General features: G+C 37.8%; 1 protein-coding gene across 1 annotated transcript in view; it reads right to left on the bottom strand.

The window, feature by feature from the left end:
* The window catches only part of IL17REL (interleukin 17 receptor E like), a 45,794-nt gene that overhangs the window by 13,948 nt on the left and 15,040 nt on the right, over window positions 1-16,806 (bottom strand). Inside the window, exons 2-8 of the mRNA XM_061467519.1 lie at window positions 13,673-13,700; window positions 7,869-8,018; window positions 6,957-7,066; window positions 5,430-5,544; window positions 3,769-3,813; window positions 1,637-1,776; window positions 1,406-1,477 (exon numbers count right to left, since the gene is read on the bottom strand). Of these exons, the coding sequence (XP_061323503.1) occupies window positions 1,406-1,477; window positions 1,637-1,776; window positions 3,769-3,813; window positions 5,430-5,544; window positions 6,957-7,066; window positions 7,869-8,018; window positions 13,673-13,700 (660 nt within the window). The remainder of the gene's footprint in view (window positions 1-1,405; window positions 1,478-1,636; window positions 1,777-3,768; window positions 3,814-5,429; window positions 5,545-6,956; window positions 7,067-7,868; window positions 8,019-13,672; window positions 13,701-16,806) is intronic.

Here is a 16,806-nt window from a genome sequence, read left to right on the forward strand (position 1 = left end):
CATTGAATAAAGAGTCTGGACATCTAATTCAATTGTAGATATCTACAAGAGGACATCAACATTTAGGTGTCTTAATCCATGAGGTTTAAATCCTATCCCAAAATTCACTGAGAAACTAGGTTCACATGGTATCTTTATATCTTTTACCAAGATCATTTTAAATTGGGCTGGTGACTTTTTATAACTTTTTATGAAAGATACTCCAAAATCTCACTTCTCAGATGATCAGAAATAAAAAGTAAAAAGTCTGTAGCTATCCTGAATATATTCATGAAATGATGTTTTCTCCATTCTTGTGGCAAGAATGACTTTAGCTTAAAAAGCTGTTCTTTTTCTGTATAAGTGACCCTTCTGATATGTATTTAGACCACAAATGTATTTTCTATTTTCATGTGTTTTACTATGCTAATGAAAACATGTTCTTTGAATCTTTATTATAAGACAGTCTCTCCATTCCCCAACCATTTTTGATTTTTTATGTACATCTTCCATTTGAATCATTCTTTCTTGAGTACAGATACAAGAAATATTCAAAGAAGGCCTTGCCTGTACTTTCCTGTTAGTTTAGAATAACCTAATGCACTAGACCTTTGTTATATTTACATCATGTAAGCATGTTAGTTTAATCATCCTGCAATGAACTATTACACCCAAATCCTTTTTCCTCCACTGTTATTTCTAAATGAAGACTTGCATCTTACAACAAGAGCTCCTTCTATTAGAACAAGTGCATGAGCTTACACTTCATATGTTACACTTTATCCACCTTTAGTTATGTCACATATAAAGATCTCTAGTCTTCTCCAGTTATCCCGACCCTCTTTCATTTTGATTACACCTCTCAACTGTGTTATCAGCAAACCTCTTTAACACATTCACACTTTTTGTGCCCATGTCATTGAGGAAAATATTTATACAAAAACTGCTCTAAGTGTGGTCCTTAAATAACCTTCCTACTAGCACAGCCCCATTCAACAGGAGTAGTCAAGTTAGCCCTCCAGCTAGGTGTTATCTACCATATAAATCTTGTTCTCACCCCCAGCTTCTTCAGTTCCTCTTTTAGTTTCTCAGGCAGTACTATATCAGATGCTATGCTGGAATTCAGTCAGATTAAATTTTCTTTCTTTTCATTGCTTAGAAAAAAAACAGTCAAATTAATCTTACACAATACTTTCCATAAATTAATGTAAATTGTCTCCCATTTTCTTATCTCTGTGTTTTAATTAGTGTTTCCTTAAAAAATATATTCTTCATTTACATAATCATAAAGTTAGACAAGCCTTTGTAAAAAACTTAGGTCTAGAACCTTTCTCTTACAGATTTTTCCTCCTTTCTTAGCACAAATCAGAGATAAAATTTCTTTAATCAGAAACACAAGTATATAGTAAATTCCAGATTGCATTACCTCAATGCAAAGACAAGGCAGTAGCTGAGAATATTTCAGAGAAACTGATTTTAGTGATTCCTTCCCTTTTATCTGAAATTAAAAAGACAGCCATGAAGCCAGGACAGTAAATTAGTTTTAATAAAGCTAAATAAAGCTACAGAAAGCCATTTCCTATGACTATGACCTCAATGAGCATTTCCACATATCACCTCACACCAGTTCAACAAACTGCTTTGAGGTTTAACTCACCATAGCAAATGATCCTACATCTTCACATGTAAACCATTTGTGGCACAGGCGAATGTAATAATCTTGATCTCGAAGAAAGTTGGATACATTCACTGAAATAATTTTCCTTGCTCTGTCCACATTATAATCAAACTTTCCAGCTGAAAAAGAAAATTCAAGCATGAAATTCACATCTGTTTCTTTTTTACTTTATTATTTGTATTTTGTTATTTCCTTAGAAAAGGTACAGAATGAATTTTATAACTTTATATTCTGATATTCCTAAATATATTATTATTTTTTGAAATACAATAATTTTCATGGAATAAATTTCAATATTATTCTGTTTAGAATTAGCATTGGCAATACTGAGAGGCCAGGACACTTACTGATTGTACCTCAACCTTAGTACTTGAAATATCATGTAGTTAATGTACAAATACCTGAAATATATACACTACAACTACTACAAAAGCTGATTATACCAAGGTTTCAATTTCAGCTCTCTGGATGGCAGCACACAAAGAGTTGTGGTCAATGGCTCAATCTCCGGCTGGAGACCAGTAACGAGTGGTGTCCCTCAGGGATCGGTGTTGGGACCGATCTTGTTCAACATCTTTGTCGCTGCCATGGACAGTGGGACTGAGTGCGCCCTCAGCAAGTTTGCCAATGACACCAAGCTGTGTGGTTTGATTGATACGCTGGAGGGAAGGAATGCCATCCAGAGGGACCTTGACACGCTTGTGAGGTGGGCTGATGCCAACCTCATGAGGTTTAACCATAACAAGTGCAAGGTCCTACACCTGGGTCAGAGCAATCCCAGGCACAGCTACAGGCTGGGCAGGGAACAGATTCAAAGCAGCCCTGCGGAGAAGGACTTGGGGGTGTTGGTTGATGAGAAACTGAACATGAGCCAGCTTCAGCGTGCGCTTGCAGCCCAGAAAGCCAACCGTATCCTGGGCTGCATCAAAAGGAGCGTGACCAGCAGGTCGAAGGAGGTGATCCTGCCCCTCTGCTCTTGTGAGACCTCACCTGGAGTATTGTGTGCAGTTCTGGTGTCCTCAACATAAAAAGGACATTGAACTGTTGGAACAAGTCCAGAGAAGGGCCACGAGAATGATCAGGGGACTGGAGCACCTCCTGTATGAAGACAGGCTGAGGAAGTTGGGGCTGTTCAGCCTAGAGAAGAGAAGGCTGTGTGGAGACCTCATAGCAGCCTTCCAGTATCTGAAGGGGGCCTATAGGGATGCTGGGGAGGGACTCTTCATTAGGGACTGTAGTGATAGGACAAGGGGTAACGGGCTCAAACTTAAACAGGGGAAGTTTAGGTTGGATATAAGAAGGAAATTCCTTCCTGTTAGGGTGGTGAGGCACTGGAATGGGTTGCCCAGGAAGGTTGTGAATGCTCCACCCCGGCAGTGTTCAAGGCCAGGTTGGACGACGCCTTGGGTGATATGATTTAGTGTAATGTGTCCCTGCCCACGGCAGGGGTGTTGGAACTAGATGATCTTAAGGTCCTTTCCAACCCTAATGATTCTATGATTCTATGATTCTATGATTCATTACATAGAAAATATCATGGAATCATAGAATGGTTTGGATTGGAAGGTATCTTCAAAGCTCATCTAGTCCAACCCCCCTGCAATGAGCAAGGACATCTTCAACTAGATCAGGTTGCCCAGAAACACAGCCAGCCTGGCCTTGAATGTCCCCAGGGATGGTACATCCACCACTGCTACGTGCAGCTATGTCAGACAAATACAGTGGTGGGGATGGTGGTTTTTTTTTATTCATGGGTGTGCCAAAATCAGGATAGCAGTTTGGCAAATTAATTTAAATTTATTTATGAGATCTGTCCACAGACAAAATATAAAACCAGCAATCTGAAAAGAATTAAAAGGACACAAACTGATTTCCAAAATTTTAAGTATTAAATAGGTTGTCAGTATCTTTATCTGCTATCTAGAATTTCCAAGTCAATATAAAGAAATACACCTTCCAGGACATTACCTATCAACTACATGGTAATTATAAGTAATGGTAGTTGTAAATCACTGTTTTTTTTCCCCTGCTTATTCAGCTATGAAAACATTTCTCTGTATATGTCACCAGAAATATCTCACAGCTTTAAATCTTATAAAAGATCAACTCACCTGAACAAGCTGGAATATATTTTCCCACATCACTGTTTCTGCAATCTGCAAAATAGAAGCTAGAGTTTTCTTCAGTGCTGCTTTATTTATATAACTGTGTAAACAAACTGCCAAATTATCCAAAAGCTTCCCAACCAGAAACTTCTCTCTTATGCCTGTTTTTAAAAGCAGATTTGCATCCACTTCTAGATAAACACCAAAAAAGAAAAGTACCCTTGCCACACACAGAGATTATATCACAACTTGCTTTAAGCAACTGTCTCACTGGTGGGGGATGTCTACTGGAAAACCTCAGCAGCAGTTTACGGTGGCAGTCTAGATTATAACACTGCACTTCTTTACCTAGTACCTAACAGTAATTTAATTAACAATAATAATTGTTGCTGTTGTTACTATTATTATTTCAGTTATCCTTCCCTTGAAAGCTACTCCTGTTGTTTACCAAGCACGTTCCTCTATTATAAACAACTTTGTATTTTTGCTATTCTGACTGTACTCTAGGCTCAGAAAGAAACACCTTATTTAGCTCCCAGGAAAAATTACAGCACAGGCAATACTTTCAGAACTAATACCTAATATTTGTATCTCCAAAACTTAAATTGTGATTTAAGAACACTCTATCAGCTCGTAATATGCCTACTGTTTTCACCTCTCCTTGCCTAACTCAGGGCAGCACTTTGCTGTCATTTCCCACACAACTCTTTTCCCTGGGAAATATTTCCTATTTTCGTTTGTTTACTCACCCTTACTGTCTGAAGAGTGTCTTAAAACTCATCTTTATAAAACCGTATTTCCTCCCCCTCTTTATTCACAAAGTACATATCTACTTCAACAGTGAAACGGGATTTACCAAGAAAATGAAAGGCTTTTTAGATGCAAAAAGGCTTTACTCCAAGGAAAGCGTGAAAGTGCTAAAATGTGCCTGATGCTGTGTGGAAGGGATGACACTCTACCAACGGGAAAGGGCAAGAGATACCCATCCACGGGCCCTGCGGATGGGAAGGCAGGACAGTCCCAGGCACTGGATCAAACATGGGGTCTCATTTCACTTTTTGCACCACCATTTAGTCTCCACTAGCCACACTGCGTCTTGGTTAGACCACAGCACTGAAACTATTTCTATATGCATATGGTAGGCGCTTTACCCTAAAACCATGGAAAAGTGATACCTATCCTTATCTAGTTACATGAAATCAAGAGACAGAACAGCTAGCTAATGGAAGTAAAAGAAATTTCTTTGCATTTTCTTATTGAGTTTTCTTCAGCCTCTGAAACCACCTGTGGCCTAACTATGAAGAGAGGCAGAGGCTCAACATTCTGCACAGAGAGCACAGAGAATTGAACCTGCAGGGAGAGAAAGAGCCCATGCCAGTTACAAGGCCAATTAGGATGAACACATAGTGTAGTTCAGTTTCCCATATACTGTTAGATATAAACTCTGGTCTCTCTTTTTTATAGCAAGTCAGACATTCATATGCATAAAATAAATCATCAAAATGCGGAATAAGACTGGTCTTTGCATACATGAACGACCATCAATTAGATCAGTGTATCCCAGAATGTGATTTGGCTTTGCATTTGGGCTTTTTTTGGGGTTCTGTTGAGTTTTTTATTTGAGAAGATGTTTCTTGAAAAACATCTGGTTTAAGATGTTTTCCTACCTTCAACATAGTATTCCTGACTCAGCTTGACTTCACAGTAATTTGGTACTGTTTTCATGGTCACATAGATGTGTTGTGCTACATTGACTTCAATGCAATTGAATTGTATCTGTACCTGTTTAAAACATTTACAAAATCAAGTTTGTGTGTGACTTCCAGAATACATGAAAACCACTGGTCATTAGAGCTAAGCAAGTAATATTCTTTGATCATATTTATTTATATTTACAAGGAGCAACAAGCAGTCTCAGATATTTTAGCAGTAAGAGTGTAAAATAATCAAGATTTCAAAGGGTATCATTATTTCTAATTCAGGATGTTGCTGTCTTCATCACTTCCACAAATCCGAATATCTACAAGCCATCAATTAATCCTAAAAGCATACAGGTATCCAAGGCTTGTTGGACTTCAAAAGCAAAAACTTCTTTCACACTGCCAAAAGTCCCAATTTGTAGGCATTTTACAAGCACAAACACTTGCAAGATAGGGGAAAAAAAGTCTGTTTAAAGATTTAATGGCAACATCAGCAAATGTGTTCACTCCAGTAACAGTTTGTGAAAGAGAAAATAATTTAGGTAACAAAAGTTGAGGTCCAGTTACAGCACGTCATTCTGACAGCAGTAACTATTAAATTTTATGTAGGTTTTCATGTTGTGTATATTCTTATTTGGTACAAGGCATTTGGAGGGGAAAAGGCATCTTACATCACCATTCTAGTCACTGAGCTAAAACTAAGAAAATTTAATTAAATGTGTTTGTTGATTCTTGCCTATAAACTTAGCTTACTTTGAAAGCTACCAGTTGTTCAATGCTGGCCCTACATTGCCTGTAAGACCGTTTGATCATCAAGTGGTACAGAGCATAAACTGCAATTGCAGTTTGGAACAAGAACTTTATTTCACATGTGCAATCAGTGTAACATTTACAAAGCACATGAAGTAACACATTTTAATAACAGTTACCCACCAGTAACTGTCTTTTAAACAGTTGGTCAAGGATGGTTCTTATGTTTTATCCCCAATTGTAAATTTTAATAACAAATACGTCTGGGTTTAATAAAGTAAAAAATTGTACTCTGTTGTTGCATTTATTACCATGAGTTTAGGACACAATGGCTGTCTTCTAGATGTGTAAATTCCACTTAGATGGTTGGACTCACATAAATCATATGTATGCATTTAAAATCCCTGTGGAATTGTGCTTCCTATCATTTGGAGTTACAAAAGTTTTCCCACAATTTGGTGGGTGCAAAAGGAAAGCTAGCAAGGTTGTTGTGAAAATTAGGCTTTGCAGAGGAAGCTTCTCTTGCAAAAAAGGTAAGTGGAGGAAGTACAAAAATGGTGGAGAATTCAACTTATAGGTTGTAAAAGAACATTTTGTTAGTTTCATCTAACAATGCTGAAGCATACATTTCATTGCAGTTTTCCACAAAATTAATAAAAACAGAAAATAGGAGACATAAATCCTTATTTTCCCAAAGTCTCATAAACATTTAAAAGAATATCAACCCAAAATAAAGAAGTCTACCTTTTTTCCATTAAGCATCTTGCTTTTTTTCCTAGCAAACCTCACATTTATGCACTGAGATTGCTGTGTGTCCAGTGAAAGAGAACAGATTTCCAGCCCACGGATATTCTCTGAAATGAGTTAGGAATAGATTTCAAAACCATAATTTGAGCATCTTTAAGAAAAGGAAAAAATAAATTAAAATATATCATATTGTAAGCTTTCCTTCTGAGTGAAAAGCACATGTATTTTATCTTGTTAAAAAAAGGGACATTATATATAACACACAAATGGGAGTAGGAGCAAGGATTTAATACAGATTGCTACAAATTAAAACTTTAACTATGCAAAATCTCATGCAAATTAAAAAAAAAAACAACACAACAACAAAACAAAACCAAACCTATTAACTCTGAGTGAAGCACACCAGGAAATATCTAAATAGCAACACACTAAGCGCACGAATGGTGAGGTGTTAGTAAAAATAGACTATGCCCCAAAAGTCTGAGTGCTTTCATTTTATTTTAGAGCAGAATTGTAACTTCAGACACATAATCTGTTTTTTCCTTCTATTGGGGCAGTCACTCACATCTGGGTTAGCAGGGCAGAGAGAATTAGCGTGTGTGTGCATGCATGCATGTCAGAACAAGAAAGAAAAGGGCAGGAGTATGCCTGGGGCACTGGTAGAGGATAAGTGTATTATGTTGGAAGGAAAAATTCAGTTGTCTTTAATTCACTATCTCAGTTCTCACTCCCTTGAGAAGGGCCACAGCTTTATCCTGTTTTGTAGTAACATGGTTTCACAAAAAAAAATATCTTTCTAATTACATGAAAACAGCTTGGACACAAATATTGCAATATGGAACAAAATTTGGCTGAAAATCTACAAACAAAAAGTAAACAGAAATATTCAGTAGCAAATGTGCTTCCTACCATCCAGACTCAGTATTCCTTTAATGTTTAAATGAAGAGAGCATGGGCTTCCTTGGGCACATTTCATCACTGTTGAGATCTTCATGCTTTTCAGTACCATGGAAGATAAGGATGCAGGAGCATCATGGCAGAAGCTGTTAAAAATACCACCTGCAAATTCAAAGAAAGAGAAATCTCATTGTGCACAGGATACCTGAGTCAGAGAAAGCACCAAAGATAAAGCTCCAGTTCTACTGAAATCAATAAGAAAGTCACCACTGACTTCAGCAAAGCCAGTAATTTACTTAACACTTTCACATGGACAATATAGCTAGTTGGCTTCACTACCAATGCAGGGGGGATTTGGAAAAAACTAAATTGCACATGGGGTTTGATAATACATTTCCTGGCTTAGGGAAGTGTTAACCCATAAGAGAAAGGAATCACATTTCTAATAATTAAAGCTAGAAGAGCACACCTATACTAAAAGTGATTTTAAATAATCATATCTGCTAGATCATGGCTAGGCTAATAATCCATTTAAACTTTTTTCAAAACCATTACCTGTATCTTATTAGCACTCTCATAGATAGCATTTTAATTTTAGATTTAGTTAATGCTAAATTAAATGCTAAATGTTAAAATATCCCTTTCACACAAGAGGGCACCATTGTATTCCTAGTCCTGGAAAAGTCCCTCACACCTACAAGATTTCCTTCCGCTTTAGGCCGGAACAGCAAGAGCAGGATAAATATTATCCAGGCTTTCTTCAAGGTGCAAACAGTAGGCACAGAATGTAACTACTATGTCTCATTTTATTTTCCTATGGAAATCCCCCCCAAAGAGGCCCCAGATCTCATCAGTGAATGATACTTTATCTGCTTTTATTTCTCAGACTGCCCTGCACAGAAATCAAGTATTTATGTATGAATTTATGTTGGTTCAGTGGATTTACAGAATCATAAAATCAAATAGGTTGGAAAAGACCTTTAAGATCATAAAGTCCAACCTTTAAATTTAATCCCAAATGCATTCCTTGGCAGTCTCTATATCACATACACTGCTTTTAGTCTCAAAAATTAAGAGATTCAAGAAACTATCAGAACAAATAGCCAGGGAATTAGGGTTTGCCCCTGGGCTTTGTGGTATACAATACAGCACACCTCAGTGTAGCTGCAATTACTTCATAGCAATTTCTTTGAAGCATTTCTTACCCTTCCACTTTGGTACATAGCATGGAAGTTAAAAGTCAACCAAGTAAAACAAAGTATTTTACTGCATATTCTCCTCTCCCCATGAGAGGAGAGAACAAAAAAAACACTCGACTCTTGTTATTTACACTGCTTAACATACTCCTAGGAGGAGTTCAACTAGTATGGTGAAGAGCGTAGGATGAAACAGCAGTGCCACAACACTATGCTCACCATAAAAGACAGGATAACACTCTTAAATTGTCAGGAAAGGGTGCATCCCTCAATGCCTACCCAAGAATTGTCAAGCATGGATGCCTGTTGACTCACATAGAAGACATATCCACAGTTCTCACAGAGAAAAGGTAGGGTGTGGAGGAGGACGAACAAAGCTTATCCATACTTACCCCTTCAACCACTCCAGTGAAGGAAAGTGCTCTAAATTTAAAGGTCAAGGATCAGATACTGATACATGGAGGATGTGAAGACAGGCTGACATAAGGCTTGAACATGTCGGGCCTTAAGATGCCCTCACACTTGGTATCAGGAGAAATAAATCCTTCATGATACACATCAAATGTCATAAAAAACAAACACTTCACACCTGAATCTCCACTCCATCATCTTGGTTTTGAGCCATTAAGCATCTTTTGGAGGCAACAGGATTACTGATATGAGCCAAGTGGAAAAGAATGGAAAAACAATGACACTTTACCTCAACTGACAGTAGAGTCAACTCTTGATTATCCAAGGTAATCTTGGCAACAAGAGAAGACAATTTGTGCAAACCAAAGAAAAAGCACAGATCATTCAAAACATACAAATTAGGCTTTAAGAGCAGAGGAGTACATAGACTTTTGAAGAATCTGTAAACCTGCTTCCACAGAGATGAGACAGGCTTATAGTACAGTGCACAGCTGCCAGATGTGAGCACTGTATTCCATGTGTCAAGAATGGGTGGTGTAATAATCCTGAAGGTATCAGGATGAAGAGCTGCTGTACATCACCCAATCAATCCACCCACAGTTAACTGGGAGGCTATTATACTGCAGAACTACCTGATAATTATTATTAATAATGTGATAAGTGATAATTAGTTTTAGCTCTGTCTCTTTCCTCAGAAAGATCCTTTCCTGACTGCATTGCATGACATGCAGTTGAGATTACCAAATGGTATTTAGGAGCAATTGTTTCTGCTCAATTCTTTGACTGTTGGTGTAAATTTCTCAATCCAGGACTATAAACTAGCCAATACCCATGTCTGTGTAGAAACAATTTAATGGAAGAGCAATGTGTATCTATATACAGTGTCACAGCTGACAGTTCTTTACAAATTATTCTGTCTGAGTGAATCTGACTATATTATTTGACCCTACTAATTTTTAGGAGAGACTATCATGACTTAATTGAATTTGGTCCTTAGTTATTACTGTCTGAGGTAAAGTATTACCAGATGTCTCAGTCTTGGAACTACCTCAGAAGAATTCTAAATCATGACTAGGTGCATTACTGACATTAGATTAGCATCAGGCAGATGCCAAAACACAGTTTTGGGGACTATCCGTAAGCAGGGACACTGTCCTTCTTCACAGTTTCTGCCTTCAAAGTCAGAACAAATAAGCAATACACTGGATAAAATAAAATGATTCTTCCACTTTGGATTTTTTCCATTATGATCCATTTTGAGAGTTGCAAAAGTTGCTGCAAAACTCATTATTAATAACTTAAATGGATCATATCATGCATGAGGATATTAGTTTTGGATCAAAAAGAATATATGATACAAGGAAAAGCTGTCAGAAAATAATTTTAGTTCTATAAATCATCGCAGTATGACACTCATTTCTGACTAATTCTTCAGTAAACTCTTACCTTATCATCATTTAATCCCCCCGCCTTAGTTTCCTCTGGAACATACACCTCTTTCCTTTTCTCACGAGTAGCTTGATCTACACCCCAGAAGACATAAAGATACATCTTGCTACACAAACCATCTGCTGGATAAATCTTGCCTAAACTTTATCTTTATGAATTATAACTGTAATTAGCCCTACATGAGAGAGGGATTGTTGCTGTAATAAAAGATTCCTTAATTATGGACACATATAAGCCCAGGCATAAAGAAGCCAAGGCTTATCATTCAGCATGTAGACACTTTCCTTGTACTTTCGCCATCAGCTCAACCACAGCAGATTATTTTTTTATCTGATGATGCAGCAATCTACCCAGAACTGTCACGACAGCAAAACACACCTTATGTATACTTGGATAATAGAAGCCAGAGCTGAGCAATGAATACGTAACAGAAATTACTAGATGGATAATTTGAAGCCTCAGGCAAGAATATGAAATTGGAGAACAGCAAAAAAAATTGCAGAGGAAACACATTAACAAGTCCAGGCCAACACCCAATAGAAAATCCTAACTGTTTTTTGTTCTGTATTTCTCCCCTACAGGAATTATAAGAATCTGAACTACTTAGGATGCTGACAGTGCTAAAACTGTGAACATATCTAAAGGACACTAAAACTGCTTCAATGGAGCATCATTCCATGAGTATAAAATATAGTAGCATTTCTAACCTATCTGCATATGATTTACTACAGTATCTGATGCATCTGTGTGTTAGGATGGTTCAACAAAACCATAAACAAACTAGATATCCTCTTCTAAAGATAACCACATGGTGCACTTCAGTTAATAAATACCAAAATTGACTACTTAAAAGTACTTACACCAATTACGAAATTGATTAGATCTCAGACTGACAGCCTCTCTTTCCCAATAGATTTCAACGCACAGTAAATTAGAAGAGTTTCACAGGTGTACGTTCAGAAACATTTCAAATTTTCAAGGATATTGGGCAGCACAGTGACAAGCCGTGCCAAATGTAAGGCTTTTTAAAAATCATAGACATACTGATATCAATGTCTGGATATATTGCAGTGAATTTCAAATACTACAGTAGCCCTTAGGGACTACTAATAGTGTAGAAGAGCAGGCGGGAGAAGGCAGAGTGAAAGCTACTGCCAAATACCACTCATCTCATAGCTGTGAATTCAAGGAAATAATCTTTTTGTGGCAGCTAAAAGCAGCGACTACTGAAAAGGTGTTCTATTATACAGTTAAGGTCTTTTAAGGTAATTTTATCTCAGTAAATAATAAAAAGAATTACCATGGAAAAGGAAATATAGAAATGAGTATACACCCATTGTTGCACAAGTGAGTTAGGATGAAGACTAGAAAAATGTCTTTTCATCACCCCCATAAGGCTGAGTCATCTGGCGTGTTACTTGTATTAAAGATAGCTGATAAGTCATCTTCAGGCAGCACTGAAAACCTACAACCAGGTCTGCTTCATGTACATCATCTTGAAAGATAAGATCTTTAGCTTACAAACTCTTCTGTGCCCAAAGTGTATATCCAGCTAAGAGCTAAACATCTATTTTAAGCTTATGTGCATCATATGCGTTACCCTGCACCTGTGTGACCCTGAGCAGGGGTTTTGGAGCAGATGACCTCCAGAGGTCTCTTCCAGCCTCAACCAGCCTGTGATCTAAGCATCTCTGGCAGTCAACAGAGGGAGAACCCCTTTCACCTCCCTCCCAGCCCATAAAGACCCTGTCCTAAGATGGGTGAATCACCACCTCGTGGTACATGTAATGAGTTTTCACTATCTAGATCTAAATTTGTGTAACACTCAGCACAGATTTTAACTCATAACCAACAATATTGCAGGTGTCCTTCCCTTTGAGATCAAGGTTGAAGGGTTTGGATTCCTCAGCCTGTGCCGCCCAAGGGCATGAAGGCATGCTTCAGTGAGGCAGAGCAAAGGTCAGTGTCCCTGTTTCTTCTCCAGCCTTCCATGTAGTTTGTGTAACTAGGAGCTCAGCTGCCTAATCCTAAAGAGATTCATTCTCTTTAGGAACCAGCCACCAACGGTTCACTCTGCTCACCAGCAGAAGACTACAGACTTTTTCAGGTGGGACTTTTAACTACACCCTTCCACAGCCATGTCCTTTCTCCCCACTTCAACACGTGTCCCATAAATGCCATGCTTTCAGAGTAAGACTCCCGGCACTGATATCCAACTCACACCTCATGCCATAGCATCAGCATTTCACATACTTGCAGCTTCGCACTGCAGCTTCTCCCTGCCTGTGGACTCTGCCAAATGCATCCAGGAATGGCACCATGGAGACAAGCAGAGCTCAGAGTTGGGCCTCCAGCTAGGAGGGAACAGTCTACAGGGTACCTGCCTCATACTTCCCTGTCAAGTGACCATGTGCACTAGGGGAGTGATTCATGGATGCTCAGGTTCAGGTAATTCAAGAGCTGTATTATTACTGTAGGTAATAATGATAAGTAGAAGCAATAAAAACATATGAAATGACTAAGCAAATTCTCCCAATGACCATCTATGGTAAGGAAAATTATAAAGCAACAATGCACAGTCATTATTAACCTATTATTTATGGGAGCCTACCAATTTGCAGTGTTTCGTAGAAAGAAACTGGTGGCAAACATCTTGGCAGGACAGGGATTGGATGTCACCAAGTGGATTTATTAGCTGCAATAAATTTTCTTTATCTTACAAAACCAAATGTAGTAAAAATGTGAATGAGGTATACTCACTGGAAGGCTTGCTTTTACAATGAATCCCCTGCAAACAGAAACAAAAAATATTATAAAAGCTGAGGTGACAATAAAAATAAATATTGCTTAATCTTTGTACACAAATACAAACATACCTTAAACAAGTAAACATACAGTCCACAACAGAAATAATTTTTGAGATTAAACAAAGATTTTCAAATACACTGAAAATGGACATCACTACTCCGTATGACAACCTGATATATGTGGGGACACAAGATCAGTAATATCCTTATTTTCAAGTATTTCTACTGAGGTGCAATTGTTCTAACAAGTTTAAGTGTTCAATCAAATACAGATGTCATTTCATCAGGTACTGCTATTCACAGTGACCAATAGCTTATTCTTTACAATGGACTGCTTCTTACCAGGGCAAAGAAACCAAGTGACTTTTTAATGGAAGATATCTAGAACACTAATGACTATTATATGATTTTTTTAGAGGATCACACTAGGCCAGTGGAAGGAAGTGTTACAGTAATTGCAAATGAAGTTTAGAAATAAGACTTTCATTTTTATTTCTTAGAACTATCTGGCTTGGAATCCTGAAAATAAAATTAGGCACAGCACTTAGGGTGCTCAGGTGGGAAAGTGTTTTTGTAAGAGGCAAAGTGAATGTGACAGTGAGATTTTAGTGAGTTTCCAACTATCTTTCAGACAGATTACATTCATTTTCCCAGTAAAAAAAAGTACTTAACCACACACTAAAATTCCGTAGAGTATAAAAATAACAAATCTTATTTTGACTATTATGCATGGTATACTAAAGAAAGGCTATTACTTAGCCAGCAAATACTGTTTTATGTTGTTCTGGCACTCAAGTTTTTGACATAGCACTTTTATACCAGTAGTACTTTGTACAGGGCAAAGCTTTCTGCTTCCCTCTAAAATCAGTGTCTCATTCACAGAGACACTTTTGTCACACCCACAAAAGGAGCAGGCATCACCTTGTCTCCTCTGCTCTCAAAGGGACTGGCAGCTCTCGGCCTTTTTAAAACATACTAAGTCAATAAAACAACAACCTCTGAGGTTTAGAGCCAGCGAGTCTCCCAGGCCTGAAGTTCCCATGTTGCAGACAAACAGACTGCAACCCACGTAAGCGTTAGCACACCATAAAATAACTATTGTTTGGTCATCCGTGAGGCATTCTCATCCACAGGTAATTCTGTCCTCCTCATAAACACAGCTGTAGAGCAAAATCATATTATTGTTCAGGTGAGAAATGACAGCATGTTAGCTACGCTGTGGCAGCTGCCTAGAGTACCCAAGAAGTGTTTTCTGTCCTTCATTGCTGCTTTTAAGTTCTTAGCTAGGTAATTTTGTTTTTAAAGGAGGCCTTTAGAAAACCAGTCAACAGGATCTAAACTGTATCAGTTCTCATTCCTCTGTCCTTTTGGCACTTTTATTTTTAAAAATAACTTCTGGAGGTAAGTTGTCACCTTTTACAACTGGCAGTTTGTCACTATGACTCATAAAAGTGCAGATGCATTAAAGGTAGCATTTTAAACCACTCATTATAAAAAGACAAAGATGGTCCTATATTTTCAGACTGGAGATTATAAAAATTACTTGTGACATTGTTAAAGGTATTACTTTGGCTGCTTCTACACGATACTACATCAACACTCAAAAAAGTGTGGCCTGTTGTGATAGGACAAGGGGTAATGGTTTTAAACTAAAAGAGGGGAAATTTAGACATAAGGAAGAAATTTTTACAGGGATGGTTGTGAAGCACTGGCACAGGTTGCTCAGAGAGGTGGTAGATTCCCCACCCCTGGAAACATTCAAGGTCAGGCTGGAGGCAACTCTGAGTAATTTGGTCTAGTTGAAGGTGCTGCTGCTCATTGCGGGGGGGTTGGAGTAGAAGGTCCCTTTTAACCCAAATTATTCTATGATTCTATCACGGAAATCAAACTTCTTTGCACAACTCTTCTAAAACTGGGGTACTTCTATTTCAGTGGTTTCATAAATTCCTCGAATTCCCCTGAAGGACTGAAAAATGTAACTGATGCAACCTCATTTTTGCTCTAATATGTTCATAGAAATATTTGTCATATATTAATTCTGCCCCCCACAAAAGAACTTCATTGGTAGTTTGCTGATTCTCCTAATGCACAATGATCAACAGAAAGAAGACCACAGCTTCCTGAATAATTCAGTGCAACACTAAACCAATAAAAAAGGAACATGCCAGCTCATATAAAACTACTGGAATTTTAACTGCTGTTTCAAAGCCCTAATTTTGAATTCATTCTAATAGAACCCTGCAGGAGTATGCAGAAGGACAATCTGAATTCAGCCTCTTAACTTGAGGTTCTCCATGGCCTTAGGGTGTGGAACAGACAAATATACAAAATGACTGCAAAAATTCAACTGAGTGGGCTAAGGAGCTAATTTTCTTACTGAGAAAACCTAACTGTTGGATCAGCTCATTGCTGAGCCACTGCTTACTGGAAGAAATTAATCTTTCATGAGGTTGATAATTTAGCAAATTACTTCTGTATTTTTAACTTCCCATTTGGCAGCTAAACTACTGAAAATATTTTGGTTAGGTGGCTTGAGAGAGTTCCCAATTGCCAGTTAAAATTTCTTTGAACATCATCTTTAAATTAAGTTTTCCAACCGTTCTGTCTGGTTACAATCAGGGTGCAAAAATACATTAGAAAAAATAAAGATCTCACTGAAATAAACAAAAATCTCACAAAACTCAGAGGATTCAGCCTTTTATTTAAGGGCCGGTGCTTTGATGCCCCTGTTATGACACTTGAAGAATGCAAATTACATGTAAATAAATTGTCTTAAGTTACAAACATGGAAAAAAAAGACAATCACCCAGTTCCATGAGGCTGTTGGATGATGCAGAAATCCACCTGTACCTTCTGGTCTATCTTAATTAATTACTGGTTTATACTATTGCTCAGATGAATGCTACCATCTGAGCACTTCCCAGTACCATCTTGCATTTATTTTCTCATCTTCTCCATGGGAAAAAAAGAAACATATCCGTAAGTGATTTCTGTTCTGGTAGGGAGATGTTTTGTCCTTCCTAAGCACTTGGTTTTGTTCTGGGTGAGGCGTTGTGGGGAAGGTTTACATAAAGAATCAAACATTTG

Source organism: Pezoporus flaviventris, unplaced genomic scaffold, assembly GCF_033815535.1.
Source record: "Pezoporus flaviventris isolate CSIRO_AGI_PZ_B2104156 unplaced genomic scaffold, CSIRO_AGI_Pfla_v1 ptg000045l, whole genome shotgun sequence".
In the NCBI taxonomy this organism is placed as follows: Eukaryota; Metazoa; Chordata; class Aves; order Psittaciformes; family Psittacidae; genus Pezoporus; species Pezoporus flaviventris.